A 15,599-nucleotide genomic window follows, 5' to 3' on the forward strand; every position below is an offset into this window, starting at 1 on the left:
TCTGAACTTTGATTTTTTAAAAGAAGTGTCCCGTGCAGCCGTATCTACTGAAGGAGACTTTCAGAGAAGAGGGCTGGCAATTTATGTTATTGACTTCTCCAGATGATTTTCTTTTTCATCAGTGAGGGACACTGCTGGGTGCTTAGATTGTTCTTTGGACCAATTAAACAGGCATTTCACTGCTGGGTGCTTAGATTGTTCTTTGGACCAATTTAACAGGCATTTCAGGGGTGGGGGGAGCATGATGAATTGCAGGCGCGAGTGCTTTTTAAATCTCCCCAAGTGATCTCAACGTGTCGCCAGTGTTGAGGACCCCGGTGGGGCCCTTTCTCTGCTTCTGTACAAGGGAGAGCATCTGTGACAAATGTTCCCACCTTCTTCAGCATATGGATTTGTATGTGTAATAAAAATACTTTTGAAGCATTTATTTCTAGGCTCAGAATCATTCGTATGTATGATTGATCACACACACACACTCACACATGCCTTTGAAAGAGGGACACCTACTGTAGAACCAAGATACAACAGCCCCCCAACTTCCATAGTGGATCTTGGCCTTCCTGAAAATACCAAATGCGGCCCAGGAATGGAGGGGTCCGAGGGCCTGGATGAGGGGGATTCCTGGACCAAGTCATGCTGGCCACAGTCCGTCTGATTTTGGAGAAGTGCTGGCTGCCTACCGATTATGCTTTTCAATGTACACAAAACAGACCCCTCTGCCATTGGCTCACTGGATGTCTGAGGTATGTAGATACTCTTCGGGATTTGGTACTTTGGGGTTTATCAGAGTATACAGGTCCACAGTGCCTTTTCCAAAATCGTTGGGTCCAGACAGGCTTTGGAGTTCAGAATTTTTTTTTAAGTGTTAGAAAGGCAATATGGTATGTGTTGCATAAATTAGATAACACCCCCAGCTGGGGTGGGGGCAGCAGTCTCTACTCAAACTGTGCAGTGAAATATATGAATATTTACACTGTGAGAAAAGGTTAAAAATAGCTCACACTGAGATTAGATCCTGTCATCGAATGAGTCAGAAACAACCTGTTCACCGAACTCAGTGTTTTTACGATAGAGGGCCCGTAAGACCTCAGACGATCCACAGTCCCAGCTTTGCTGCATGTCAGCCCCGTTCAGGTGAGAGCTTCCAAAGGGAGTGTGGGAAGAGACTGTGGTCCCACTACTACTTCGCCGCTGGAGAGTGGCCCATCACACAGGTGCTATGCATGTCCCTACGACAGCCTTTTTGGAGTCATTTTGGAATGTTATTTTCATTGGAAGATGCTTCAAGAAATAGTCTTTTTAAATTTTTTAGAAGTTTATTTACTTATATTGAGAGAGAGACAGAGAGAGTGAGAAGGGGAGGGGCAGAGAGGGGGACAGAGAGAATCCCAAGCAGGCTCGGTGCTGTCAGTGCGGACCCTGACGTGGGGCTTGAACTCACAAACCATGAGATCATGATCTGAGGGGAAATCAAGAGTCAGATGCTTAACTGACTGAGCCACCCCGGCGCCCCTCAAGAACTAGTCTTATGAAACCTGTTAATGCATTTCACATAAAAATGTAGTCATCTGCTCCATTCTTTGTGAAGGCCATTTTTTTTTTTTTTATGATAATGAGGACTTTTCCTTGACTGTTTGCATTTTTCCCTTGATCAGGAAGAAGAACAGATCCAAATTTCTGGCCTAACTTTGGAATCTGTGTAGGAACTGGCAACCTACACAAACTAGATTTGTGTCTAATGTTTCTAGCCAGTCTGTAATTCCAGTGTTTACTTAGGGCTTCCCTATCCTGGTGTTTTCTGTTCGATTTGTATTTTCCTCTCATATTCTGTGCATTTCCTAAAAGCCACCTCAAATCCTCCGTGAACCAAGGCAGGGAAGAGAAGACTAGGCACATTGTTGTGTTTTACAAGGCTGGAGCTCAAGCTTGGGGCTACTGGGGATTTCCCCCTCTTGGCTGAATCAGGCGGCATTAAAGACCTTCTTCCCTGTCTCTCTCTTCATAAAACACACCATCGGGAATAATTTTAAGAGTACCATCTATTGGGCATCTGCCATGTGTTGCTGTTGTAGTAGGTTTCATGTATAAATGCTCATTTAATCCTACATATATCCTTCAAGGTAGGTATTGTTCTCATTTAACCACGTTCCGAGAGGGGAAGTAGCCCGCATCTGGTCACACAGGAACACCTGGCAGAACCGGTGTGTGGACCCCGGGCTGCCTGCATCCGAGCACGGGGCAGTGAAGGGAAGCCAACAGAAGTCTGCCTGGACTCCATGTCTCCATGTTGGCTCCCATTTTGCAGCATGAGACCTGCACACGCTTTAGTGGGTCTGCCTGCATCGTTCTAGTTGGATTCTAGGCAGGAGCCTTAGAGGAAGGATCTAGGGAGGGTTGTGGGAGGTGGGGTGCGGGAGCGGGGGACTTGTGGAATGTTTTGTTTACTCTTACGCCTGGGTGGGATGCTTTATGATTATGTTCCATTGGCCTGGGCTTTGACTTAACGCAGGGTCATGATGGGAGCATCCCAGGCAGAAGGAATGATGTACGTTGAGTCCTTTGGAAACGGAGGTTGTTTCCTTGTTAATTTGGTGGCAACGTCTGTTGGACCTTTCAGACTTGAATCTTCTCTTCAGTTAGTGAGGCCTTCCCTGACCACTCACTGTAATTACAAAATGCATAGATTTCTGAAACAGATCAGTTGATGACTGACTTTATGTAAGGATGCACCTGTAATTCCTTTTAGTGAGAGTATTAGAAATAAGTCTATTGGCAAAGTATCCGATTTAAAATGAACATTCCAGGGGCGCCTGGGTGGCTCAGTCGGTTAAGTGGCCGACTTCGGCTCAGGTCATGATCTCACGGTCTGTGAGTTCGAGCCCCGCGTCGGGCTCTGGGCTGACGGCTCAGAGCCTGGAGCCTGTTTCACATTCTGTGTCTCCCTCTCTTTGACCCTCCCCCGTTCATGCTCTCTCTCTGTCTCAAAAATAAACATAAAAAAAAAAAAAAGAACATTCCAGGAACTTCTTAAATAAACATGTTTCTCTTCTGCTTCAAATCTGCCTGAGGAACACGACTAAGACAGGGGTAGGGGGGGTGTAGGAGGAATTAGTCTCTTCCCTGTCGGGATTCATTTCCTGATTAAGGTATCATACGGTGTCTTCATGTCAGAATCTCGTTTCACAAAGTTCTAGGCTTGTAGGAAGGCTGTGGCTAAACCAATCGTTTTATTTTATAATGTAGTCATATGTAATGGATAAAGTATGCTACTTTTCTCCTCTTTAACACGGCCGCTCCTACCCTGAGGCCTTTCCCCTCACGACTCCCTCTGCCTGGCATCTCCCTCACACAGGTGTCCATGCGGCTCCCTTCCTCCCTGGTCGTGCGTTTGTTTGTTGGTGTTTATCTAATGCTGAGAACACTGATACCCGAAAGAAGAGACAAACAACCGAGAAAGTTTTTTCCAGATGGGACGTTTTGATCATAAAAACAATAGCGATTCAAACTTCTGAAACCCAACAGCCCACAAATCTAGAAAATGCAAAACATGGTTTCTTCCCCGAATCAAGCCGAGACCACGTAAACCTTATCTTCCAAATATCTGCCAATATTCACGCAGAGCAGCGTAGCTGCCCATAGCATTTAAGCCATAGAACCCACACCTGGCTTACGCATGACAAAAATAAAACAGAAGCATACAAAATAACGTGTTTATAGAATTAAAAGAAAATTAGGGCGGCTAAGAGATGGAACAGGCAGTGAGGGACAGGAGGCATTTTGCAAGCAGGTGCTCTGGTGACATTTATGGTGAGCCTGGATGGCACCAGGACGCTGATGCTGGGCCGGCCCTGACAAGGTGTGATGTCTCCAGTAGCCAGCAGATTAACTGGCGCCCTGGTGAAGTTTCCAGAAAGAAAAGCCAGTGAAGAATGTAAGGGTGGTCCTTAACTCCTCATAATACTGCAACCATCACTGCCGAGCCAGGCACTCCCGAGCCTTCGGCCGCAGTCAGCATGCTGAGGCAGTAATGCAGTATGGCCTACCCGGTTTGCCCTCCTTGCGCGGCTCCCCCCACGGGAGGGTAGTGAAGGCACGTTCTTTCGTCTGCTCTGTCCACTGCTGCATTCCCAGGGCCTGACCCAGTCGAAGTTCAACTATTTGTTGGTTGAATGGGAGTTATTTTTCTCATGGAACCCGAAATATGGGGGTGTGGGGTCCCCAGGTTGGTTCAGAGGCCTGCCGTGCCTTCAGGAAGCCTGTCTTGTTCCATCTGCCAAGCTCAGTCCGTGGGGGTTCTCTCTCCTCACGGTCTCAAGATGGCCCAGGTTGCTCCAGACACCTCGTCCTTCCCCAACAATGTGCAAGCACGCGAGCTCTCCGAATGCATCTGACCACCAAGCAGGAAGCTCCCCTCCCTAAGCATGATGGGGCCAAAATGGGCTTAGATGCCCATCGCAAACAAATTCTTGGCCAACAGAAACAGTCTATTTGAGAATGGCCGTCATGACTCCTCCCCTGGGGCTGGACACAATCAGTTCTGCCGGAGAGAGGGGTGAGGAAAAGCCCACCCACAGCAGGTCTCCAGGGGGGGCAGGCACGGCTCCCTTGGGCCATGACTCATGGGTGCTATCTCCATCTTTCGCACCCTGAGAGCCAGAGGAACGGGGCTGTGCCGTGACCCTCATGAGAGAGAAGCAATCCTCCAGCCACCCTGGCCTGTTCCCAGGGTACAGCCACTTCATGGTCCCATTTCCCTGTTCCTGTCCCCTCCCCATCACCCAACGCACACACACACCTGGAGTAGAACCATCTCCCTAGAGCTGTCCTACCTAGAAGGTAGCTCCCTTCTTGCTTCCATATTTCCCCCAAGACCCAAGAACATGAGAGATTAATTACTTTGGGCTAGGGCTTTAAATTCCTAAGGAGAGCAGATTTACCCAACAAGAATCTTCTGTCGTGTTGCTATTTTGTAGAAAATGAAACCAAATTAAAATTTAAAAACTTTATTTTTTTGGATAGATAATACATGTACATGGTATAAAATTCCAAAGGTACAAAAGGTATACAGTGAAAAGTCATTCCCACCCCTCTCCCCAGAGGCAAGCAAGGCTGACAGGTTCGCGTGCACCCTCCCAGAGATATTCGAGGCATAGGCGAGCAGGTATGCATGATACATGTGTGCACGCGCACACACGCGTATACACCCATCAACACACATTTTTCTCCATCCTCTTCCTCCTTCCAAAAACAAACACTAGCACACCAAGAGCCCCTTTTCCCCCACTTGACCATGCACCTTAGGGATCATCCCATGGCAGTGCATACAGAGCGACTCTGTTCTTATAAACCGAACACCCCACTGTGTGGATTCATCACACTTTATTTAACCATGGCCCTATGTTGGTGGCAGTTTCCGACTCTTTGCTATTCCAAACAATGCTGCGGTGAAAATCCTTGTACGTAGGAAACACTCCTAGAAGCAGCATCGCTGGCTCAAAGAGTGTGTGCGTTGGCACTTGCCATAGATACCGTCAGCTGCCCTCCACGGACGCTGTGCGGCTGCTACTTCTGCCAACACGGCATCCCAGCGCTGTGCCCCACTTGTTGGCTTCATGCGGCTGAGTCATTTCAACCAGTCAAGTTACCTTTAGGTTCATGACATACCGTGAGCCAAGCCTACGCGTGATCTGATCTCTCAAATTACTATGTTCCCTCTACTTTCCTCCCACCGTATGGGGGGAGAAAACATGTGAAAGGCAATTCCTCTGAAAGGTTTGAAACCCTGACACCCCTGTCATCCCCAGCTTCGAGGCTAGACTATGACAAACACACTCTGAGAGATCCTCTCAAGGTGCTGAATCAAATGGTCTCCCTGTACTCAAACTAAGCGTAAATCAGATGAAGTTTCCGTCTGAACTCTGCTAATACAGGGATGCAAAGTCACAAGTTAGAGAAGCTCTTTTATCCGACCAGGATTTCCTGGCCATTCGCCCAAGCCAGGTTCTGGGGAGACTCCAAGGTCCCGGCTTTCACTGCTTTTCCACTCTGGGCGGAAGGCAACAGACTTGGCAAAGGACTGAGAGATCAAACAGTGCCACCAAGACAGATGGCAGGGGAGAGGGCAGAACGTGGTCAGGGCTGCAGGCCGACAGTGAGCGGGTCTGCGGAGGATGGGGCCGTCAGGGAAAGCCACTGCCCGCGATCTTGGGTGGACGGCGGTCCAGGCAGAGGCAACAGCAAGGACAAGAGCCACGGGCAGGTTGTGAGCTTGGCGCCTTTGAGGAACTGACGTAAGGCTGATGTGGAAAACCCAGAGTATTCCTCACATTGTCAAATGAGCCACAGATCGGCTACTAGATCCCCCCAATGCTTTTACACATTTCTCATGAGAAGACTGGGGACCGTGACAACATGATTTTGTACACAGTGTTTTTGGCCTGCCGCCATGTGCTTTAGAAGAAATGCTCTGGACTTGGGGAAAAGGACTAAGGCAAGGCCTGGGGGGCTCTGAAGACACTTCACATAGGGTACCCCCAACTCGTACCCAGCCACACGGACAGACGACAGGCACCTCACCCTGCCGGGGTTCTTCACTGTACTGCTGTGCCTTGAAGCCAACACCGGCCACAAGTAAATCATAAAGTGCTTCCTTAATGTTCTTCCTCAAAGCATATTCAAGCCAACTCTGCCTCTCAGGCCCAGTCAAAGTAACCGTTAAAGCTTACTGCTAGAACGTCTACTTCCCTTGTGCACTGATCGTGAGTCACCTGCACAGAGGGCAGGACAAGGCCATGCCCAGGTGATGGGAATTGAGGCGGCACAGGTTTACGGGCCACTGCTTGCTGCCCAAAGTGCCTTTTCCAGCAGGTCTGCTTTGGTCCCTGCAGATGTGGTTGGGGCCATCAATATTCAGCCTGAGGTCGTGGGGACGGTGCTTTGTGAGGTAGTAGAGGGCTGCCTGAGGCCTTCCCTATCCTCTGCTCCTGGTTTCGGGAAGTCTCAAGAGCTACGTCGTTGGTCAGAGAGCGCTTCCTCGGCCTGAGAGGGGCCTGCTCTCGGTACCAGCCCCTCTGCCTTCCGGGCCTGCTGCCAGACTCCGGAGACAGTGGCAGGACCTGGGTACCCGCAGGACATGGGCAACGGACCAGGACCTAGTTACAACCGTATACCTGAGGCTCTATCAAGGACTTAGGCCTAACTTAGAATTTGCCCTCTCTGTTCAAAACGGAAACAGACCCTCCTGTGGAGTTTGGGCAGCATTCTCTAACATTCGGCACCTCCCTCTAAGTGTAATTAGTTGACCCCTGAGACCGAATCCGGGCCAAGGACAAGAGATATGATGCCTTGTGGTCCTCCAGTCTGGACTGCTCAGCAGCTCTGCTTGGGGTTTAAACCAAGGCAGCCCTGTGCATTCCGTGCGATGCACGTGGGGGAGGGCAGCCCCTGACCCAGAGGCTGGCGGAGAAGGTCGGGGCACCCGGCGGCCAGCCCTGGGAAGGCTGCCAAACAAGCTCACTGCTCTGGCCGAACAGGGACAACTCAATGCTTCCTGGGGAAACCTCATTCCTCATTTCATAAAAGTAACTTAAGGATGTGTCCCTGCTGCTGCTTTTTTTTTTTTTTTTTTTTTAAATTCCAGAACAGTCTGTGGGCTTAGCTGAATACGCAGCCATACTCTGGGCACATAAGATGTCCTGGGAGGAACTCCCCTGAGTCGCTTCTGAAATGAAGGGGGCCTCGGGCATCACTTGAACCTGTAAGGCCTGGCTGTAAGGCACGCTTAAGTGTCCTAATTACTCACAAAGACAATTTGCACTTTGTGGGTCATCTGTGGCAAACATGGAGTTCTCGAGACTGGATCCTGTGGTCTAACTCCAGAAGCGTCCAAGGAATAGGAACTAACCTGTATTAGGTCTTGTAGAATTAAAAGGGGAAAAGAGATCTTCTGATACCCCCCATACCAAAACCCAATCAAATGAAACTTTTTGGAAACATAGCCCAATACACACCCTCGCTTTTAAAAAGCATTATTAGTTGCTTTGGATTAGTCGTGCCATACGTTCCCCGACAGCAGAGAGGTGGGTGACTGAACCCCCGAATACCACCCACTCCTCCTCCCATCACCTTTGCACACATCATAACTGCTCATGTGTTGTCAGGGATGGGTCTACGTGCTTCTCGACAAGAAAACACGCATGTTTCCCTGAACCTAAAACAATGTGCAGTCAAACTGCCGTCTCCCTCCCCTGTCCTCAGAGAGCCACCTGCTTTCTGGCTGTGTCACTTGCTTCAGCTTCACGGGGCCCTTGCAAAAATCAATCTGCAGATAACCGCGGCCGAGGGAGCAGCTGGAGGGAGACAGACACGGCCTGGGAAGAGCACACTCGGCACAGGGCAGCGTCAGATCACACAGTGTTGCTCCAGCCTCATCACACAGGCCTCGCTGCCCTGGCGCAGACACCAACGGGTGTTGTTCACCCAGCGCGAGAGCGTTCAGGCTGTCCACATCACATCTGCTGAATGCATACATTAGGGAACTAAAACATGGTGCTCCTGAGGCTGCCCCGAATGCCCTACCTGCCTGACACGTGTAAGCTTTTCCGTTTCATGGTCCAAACCTGCTGATGAGTACGGGTGCAAGGTTTATGTGGAATGAAGAAAACCTCACACGGGGGTTAACTGAACACGACTGAGCTGCCAGAGCCCGGGCAGCCAGGGCAGGCGGAGCTCCGTGTCTGGTTTGGACTGCTCGTTTTCAGAGGATCAAGTCCACCACTCCTTCAAGGGCCCCCAAAAGCTGATCCCAGCCTGCCTTTCCTGCAGAGATGGGCCTATCCACTCCTTTCCCAAGAAACACACTTGTACTCCCCCTGCGCCCTCTCGTGTTTTTAACTATAGTTGTACTTTATCCAAATTGACCTTCCCACCTGTCTCTGCCTATTAACATGCAACTCTCCGTTCAGACCTAGCCCACGTCCTGCCTCCTCCACGAAGCCTCCCGGATCTCTGCACACCTCACTGCTCTGCCTCGTCCAGCGCCCTCTGGTTTCTCTTCATGGCCAGTCGCTCTGGGATCTATCACATGCTGCCCTGGACCTCAGTGAATGGTGTGTCTGTGTCTCACCTCTGTGATCCGCCCATGATCTGCCCAGATGTGGCGCACACGGAATGTGCTCTTAATGAGGGGGGTGCACAAGACCAGCCACATCTGGCCGTGACTCAAGAGAGAAACAGCGTCTGAAGGTGTCATGCTTATTTAGGTGTCCTCAGTGTGAGGCCCCTGTTGGCAATTTTTGGTGAAGTAAACTTGGGTACTGTGTAAGAACAGAAGCAGCGGCGGCCACTGAGCTCTCGTTCTTGTTGCTACACCATTACGACCGCTGGCTGGCATCTGGGGGGGGGGGCGGCAGGAACAAAAGGCACACAGGTAAGTGAAGGGCCTACAAGACCACCACTCACATGGGCTGGTCGTTCAGCTAAAAGCCTTTGTTTACTAAAAAAAAAAAAAATCTCAGCCGACCAAGCTCTGGGGTCCAGCGGGCTACGTTTGCTCCCCAGGCTCCTTGCTGGCGCCCGAGCTGCAGGGCCTGTGTTTTACACGTCTGTTTCCCTCAGGGTTTACTTCTCACTGCTTGCTCAATTAACATTTGCTGAACAAACGAATTCCTTTTTATTCAGAGAGTCCATACAGATACAGGTACCTTCATATGTGCAATGTTACTGGAGAAACAAAAGTTGAACCGACACAGATCAAATACGGCCCACATTTCTTCATAGGACGACGGGCATTATCCAAGCCGTCAGGTGCACACTGTCTGATTCCATCGGCATCAGAGAGATGAAACGGAAGCAAATGGGAGGAAGGAAGTACCCAGAGTGTTGAGGTGCATCTCTCTACTGTAGTGTTTGGAACCACTTCACCAGCCTGTAGTCGATATGGCATTAAAAAAACCCCAAAAAACAAAAAACAATGACATACGATGACGTCTGGGAGTTTTCAGGAGGCCTTGGCTTTCACCTTGGACAGCAGCACCTCATTCTTGCGGCCCTCCTGGAAAGGAACAGAGAGACAGCATGCAGAGAGGTGGTGACCACATGAGCTCCCACGTGAACCTGACGGTCTTACTACCTTTCCCCCAGTCCCAGGAGAGACAGCTACTGACTGACTAAACCGGCCCCCTTGCACACTGCCACCAGCACGACGGAACTTCCTGGAGACGTGCACCTGATTCAGTGCCAAAACAACTATAATGACAATTGGCTTCTTGGCTGTCAGACTGAGAACTGGATGAGGATTAGGCACAGTCATCGCAAGACTTCGTGAAGTCACTGAAATGCTCAAGGGGACAGCAGCAGAAAGCAGACACTTTTATGTTCTAATCTTGGACCACTACGATAAGAAAGGGGCAAGGTCCTTGGAGCCAGCCGCCGAAGGAGTGACCCAGCTCACACAGCAAGCAGAACACATAGCAAAGTTCTTACTCTGACAACAGTGAAGGTCAAGAATATCCTTGGCTTTAAGAAAGAAACTCACAGAACACAGGGTGAGAGAAATGCATCGAGGGACACCTCCCCTTTTAACACTGAGCTGTCTGAAATCCATTACTGCACGTCCTGAGGGAGATGACCGAGGGAGGTCACCGGTGCCATCCTGTGTGTGTGGAATCTGATGTCCAGTGGCGCAAGGTCACCTCTGCATCGCTTTGTATCCCCCCTTCCTTAAACACGTTCCAAAGCTTCTCACTAGGCATCCTCCTTCCCTCTTGTTCCCTTTGGACTTGACAGCTCAGGATATCCTTGATACCTCCATCTGCTGGCAAACAGTGTCCCCTCCTTCCTCTGGCCATGTCACCAGGAGCCCTGTTTAAACTGAGAGGTGCATATGGTAGTGGGAAGGGCCTGGACACACAAGCTGGAGGGCTGAGGCCTGAGAGTAAGGCCAGGCCTCCAGTAGCCATGCTTCCTGGGGATTCTCCTGTGGGGAAGAAATTCTTTCACCCTTCAACCCCCTGCATCCAAGAACCCAAGAGTCAATGTTTCCACCTTTCTGGGCCTGGCTATGTGCTCTCAGCTCTCCGGAGGCCCTTTGTTCTTTCTGGCAGTGTTGTGGCTCATGTCTGCAGTGGCCCTTTTTTTACTAAGTGCCAGTTCCCCTGTAGGTACTTATTTTTCTCCTCAGAGCTGGGGAATAGCTGGGCTCTGGGCCTGGGGTAAGGCTGAATTATTCTGTCAGAGGCAGAGTACGCTAACACTTTTTGATCACATGTTTCTGGAGGGGGAGGCAGTTACTTTTTCCCGGGGGGTGAGAAGAGAAAGAAGTTGAGTAACATTTGTTGGACTAGAGAACGAAGTTTTCCTTTTTAAAATGGGTTACTGAGACTTGCTTGGGGAGGAAACCTCCAGCCAAAGACAGAGTGCGTGTGTGTGTGTGGGGGGGGGTGCGGGGGGGGATGGAACAAGAACAGGCAGGTAGTCATACTATTTATTATTAAACTACTCTCTTTACTTCTGTGTATTTTTTGAAAATTTCCATAACAAAAAGATAAAACAACAAAACAATGACTAAATACATTCAGTTGTCACCCACTTCAACTTTCAAATGAGGCAAAAACAATTCAGAAGCATCCAAGTGCTCCTGTGGCAGGGTCCCCAGCAGGGATAATTCTGGGGACCATACAACGCTCAGACGGTGCCTGAACTCTCTGGCTGTACCTGGTATGTGTGAGCCCTGATTAAGTTTCATGCAAGCTACTGGAGGCCTTTTGCGAAACCACAGAATGACACCATCTGTCTGTTCAAAGCAAATACAGAAAGGGTCCCTTAGGCATTTCTTTCTAGAAGAAAAGGGAAAATACCTCCCTTGATTCTGTTTCTTTCCTACTGAAGACCGTATGGGGCCCACTATGTGCTAGACATGGCACTTTAGCCCCCTCGAAATTATGCACTCAAAGCCAGCTTCGCGAAAATGTATGGTTTGCATTCCTCAGCGCTGGGCTAGAATTGAAATCTTGGGTCGGTGACCTTAGGAGAGGCTGTGCTTCAGGGACGTAGTTAATTAATGCAATTTGGCCATTAAACTGATTTCAGAGTATGTGCTGTTTCCTGGCAGCCTTGCTGTTAACAAACCCTGCTGGGGCGAGCAAGCCCGTGGGAGTTTGGACACGGTCAGGGGTCTCGATACCAGAGGAGGCTGGGAGTCAGGACGAGGGGCACCACTGAGCTCAATGAATGTGGAGGAAACCAAATCCAATGAAGCAGAAGTAGTAATGTGGCCAAGGGCCATGCTCTGGACGATGATAACTGTGCTCTGCACGAAGTGATGAGTGCCAGAGACCAGGATACGGTGGGAATCTAGAACCCAGGAGTAGATGACCAGGCAGGTTGGGGAGAGACAAAGAAAGAGGACAGAACAGAGAGGGTTCGTCATCCCAGACTCTGCCCTGGGATGAAAGTCTGCCTTCCCAAACTGTGCATCTATTGCCAATGAGATCTGACCGGTACCGCAATACGTAACATAGCAGAATCAGCCTGGCTGAAGGGATGGGGTGGGAACTGGAGGGAAGTTGGCCTCCACTGTCGCTTCCCCCTCAACCTGTGGGGGCCCCAAGAGGGGCCAGGTTACCTCAGAGGAGCTTATGGAAAAGGTTCGAGATGTGGGGACACTGACATGCGATGACTAATTTTAAAGTTTTGCCAAGTAAAACATTAAAAAAAAAAAAAAAAAGGAGTACATACTATCAGTTTTAATGTCGAAAAACAAGAAAGTATGCGTTTTTTTTCCCTAAAAGGTAAGTCCTTTAAATGAAATATATGTAGCTGTCTGAAGGACATATTGTATTCTCCTTCCCCTTTATCTCTCCAACTTGCTTTGGACCGAAGAAAATAGGCATGGGCAAGGACATGGTCTAGGAGTCTCAGCTGGCTTGGAGAGACCCTCCCTTGCCCTCTGACATGTGAGTGTCTGTGCCTGAGGAGGCCAGGACAGAAATCTTGATGCTTAATGTATCTGAAGGAACTGTTTCCTTTGGAGGTCACCCTAAGCCTTTAGCCCTGAGCTTTTCCATTTCGCTTTTATTTGCTTTGATTTTGACAGCTTATACACATCCTCCCCAACTTACCTGCTTTTTGTTTCTGCTGTCAAAAGGGCAGTGCTGACATGTCCAAACAATATTTGAAATGTAATTCCTCTCCACTGGGACTTTTCTCTTTGTGAGTTATTTGCATTCAAGGGCAAAAAAGAGCTCTTCTAGGTCCTATTTGATCCTTGCCCGCTAGCTCACCAGCCCTTCCAACCCCTGCTAACCACAAGGGCCTCCTACCAAGAGCACCTCACCACCCGGTCACTCTCCCATGCTGCCTGGCCTTAGGTCTCACTCCTGCTCTACCCATGGCCAAGTCTTCATCTGAGAGAGATCTTCCCTAACCACACCGTCTCCATTAGTACCCCCAACCCCCTGGCAAAAAGTGAAATTACTTCTTATATGTTAATACTTGTTTACTAGGGTTTCTGTTTCCTAGCTTGTTATCTGTCCCCCCAACCACAAAATAAGCTCCTTGACATAGGGACTGGGTCTTGATATACCCCCAGGGGCCTGGTAGGAGCTGGAAGAACATTTATGGAAAGTATAAAGACTTCAAAATGTCTATGGGTTGTGGCTCCCAAAAGTTAAATTAAACAAAAAAAAAAAAAAAAAAAAAAAAGGAAGGAGGGTTGCCTGGGTGGCTCAGTCAATTAAGCGTCCAACTCTTGATTTAGGCTCAGGTCATGATCTCATGGTTCTGGGACTGAGTCCTGCATTGGGATTTTCTCTCTCCCTCTCTCTCTCTCTGCTCCTTCCCTGCTTACTCACATGTACTCTCTCTCTCTCTCTTAAAATAAATAAATGAACATTAAAAAAAAAAAGGAAAGAGAAGTAGAAAAGGAAAAAGGGTAGAAAGGAAGGAAGAGAGAAAAGTCTAAAAATATATAGAACAAAATTATTGGTATGAAGAGATAATATTTTTTATTCTGTAGACCAAACACCAGGATACAACTACACCTCTGGCTCCTCTATATTCAGCCATTTCCAAACTCACTGAAACCACATGGATTTGGGTTAGAAAGGGGGGAGGAATTCCTGAAAATGAAGTGGCTGATACCCTAGAAAGTGACAAAATGAAGTCTCTTAAGCAAAGGGAAAACACCTTTCTGTCTGGACCCATGAAGAGAAACGCTGCCCAAATGCAGGCAGAAATGACAGAGACCAACAAAATTCAGTTGAGTGTTGGGTGTGACAGGAGCCAGACAGAGTGCTAGATGCTTTCATCCCTCGCCTGACCCAACAGAACCCAGCAACGAGGAAATGGGTTTGGAGGGATTAAGTCACTGGCCAAGTGCACAGTTGGTAAGTGGTAAAGGTAGAGCTTGAATCCAAACCCACCACGCTCAAAATTCATTCTTTCCACAGGCTTCTTAAGGTCTCTCCCCATCTTATTCCAGACCTGAATTTAGAACAACTGCTGTTTCCAAGTGACTCTGGATGCAGGCCGATAGTGCTTTTCCTTGTGAGTTTGATATGCTCATTAAATGTCAGAGGAATGAAAATAAAGACATCATTGTCTCTGAAACATTCAATTCGAGACTCAAGATGGGCCCCCGAACTACACAGTCCTGAACCACCTAGATGTCGTGCGTTACTGTTGGGATCACACCGCCAAGCTGCTATTACGGACCAGTGGAAAACCAGAGAATCCATTTCCAATGCCCCCCTCCCCGCCCCCCCCCTCCCCGCCCCCCCCCCCTGCCCCCATAGCCTTACATGCCCTCCCCAACCCTCCTCTTACCTCCTTGAACTCTTTCACAGTCTTGAAGTACAGCCTTTGTTTTTCTAACAGTTCCAAGTATTGGTCATTCAACTGGTCTCTTCTCATTTTGTTCTCTTGCTTCTTCTTTTCCATCTGTTGAAACATTTCAGAAAACGGTGATGAAAAGGCCTATTGTGACCAAGGGCTGCTGGCAGCATCCAAAAGGTGAGTATTACCAACATTTCTGTGGACTTCATTTACCTTCTATACATTACTTCTGGGATTTATTATTTGCATGACATTACATAGAGGCTTGTCTACTTCAATCAGCAATTCTCCTATCATTGGGCACTAACTGTTCCTGTGTGTGTGTGTATGTGTGATTACAGTTTCACAACAAACAGGTTGGTGATTCTCAACCATGGGCTATTTTGCCCCCCAAAGGGCATGAGGCGATGTCTGGGGACAGACACCTGTGAGGAGGGGGTGCTGCTAGGAGCCAGCGATGCTGCTAAACATTCTACAACGTACACAACAAGGAGTAGTCATTCCTGGCCCAAAATATTGATTGTGTTGAGCCTGAGAAACTCCTATTTAAATAACTGAGTTCCGTTTTCATTAAGCACAAGTATTTCTCACACTATTGTACAATTCCTACAATTAAAACTATACAATATTCCTGATCACCCTGCTAACTTCACCCATCTTTCTAGTCACACACAATTAAGGTTGTTTCCAGGATGGTGACCTCATAAATAAAGGCTGGATTTGGGTTAGAGAGATTTTCCTAAGGTACCTAACAGTTTTGTCATTCA

At 48.7% G+C, this 15,599-nt stretch overlaps 1 protein-coding gene across 4 annotated transcripts in view; it reads right to left on the minus strand.

Moving 5' to 3' along the window:
• Nucleotides 1–4,987: 4,987 nt before the first annotated feature.
• CCDC93 (coiled-coil domain containing 93) overlaps nt 4,988–15,599 on the minus strand; it is a 97,912-nt gene continuing 87,300 nt past the window's right edge. For all 4 annotated transcript variants that reach the window (XM_058715484.1, XM_058715483.1, XM_058715482.1 and 1 more), the window contains 2 exons: nt 14,824–14,937; nt 4,988–10,051 (listed from right to left, as the gene is read on the minus strand). In XM_058715484.1, the coding sequence (XP_058571467.1) occupies nt 9,998–10,051; nt 14,824–14,937 (168 nt within the window). In that variant the 3' untranslated portion in view covers nt 4,988–9,997. The remainder of the gene's footprint in view (nt 10,052–14,823; nt 14,938–15,599) is intronic.

Source organism: Neofelis nebulosa, chromosome 2 (genome assembly GCF_028018385.1).
Source record: "Neofelis nebulosa isolate mNeoNeb1 chromosome 2, mNeoNeb1.pri, whole genome shotgun sequence".
Lineage (NCBI taxonomy): Eukaryota > Metazoa > Chordata > Mammalia > Carnivora > Felidae > Neofelis > Neofelis nebulosa.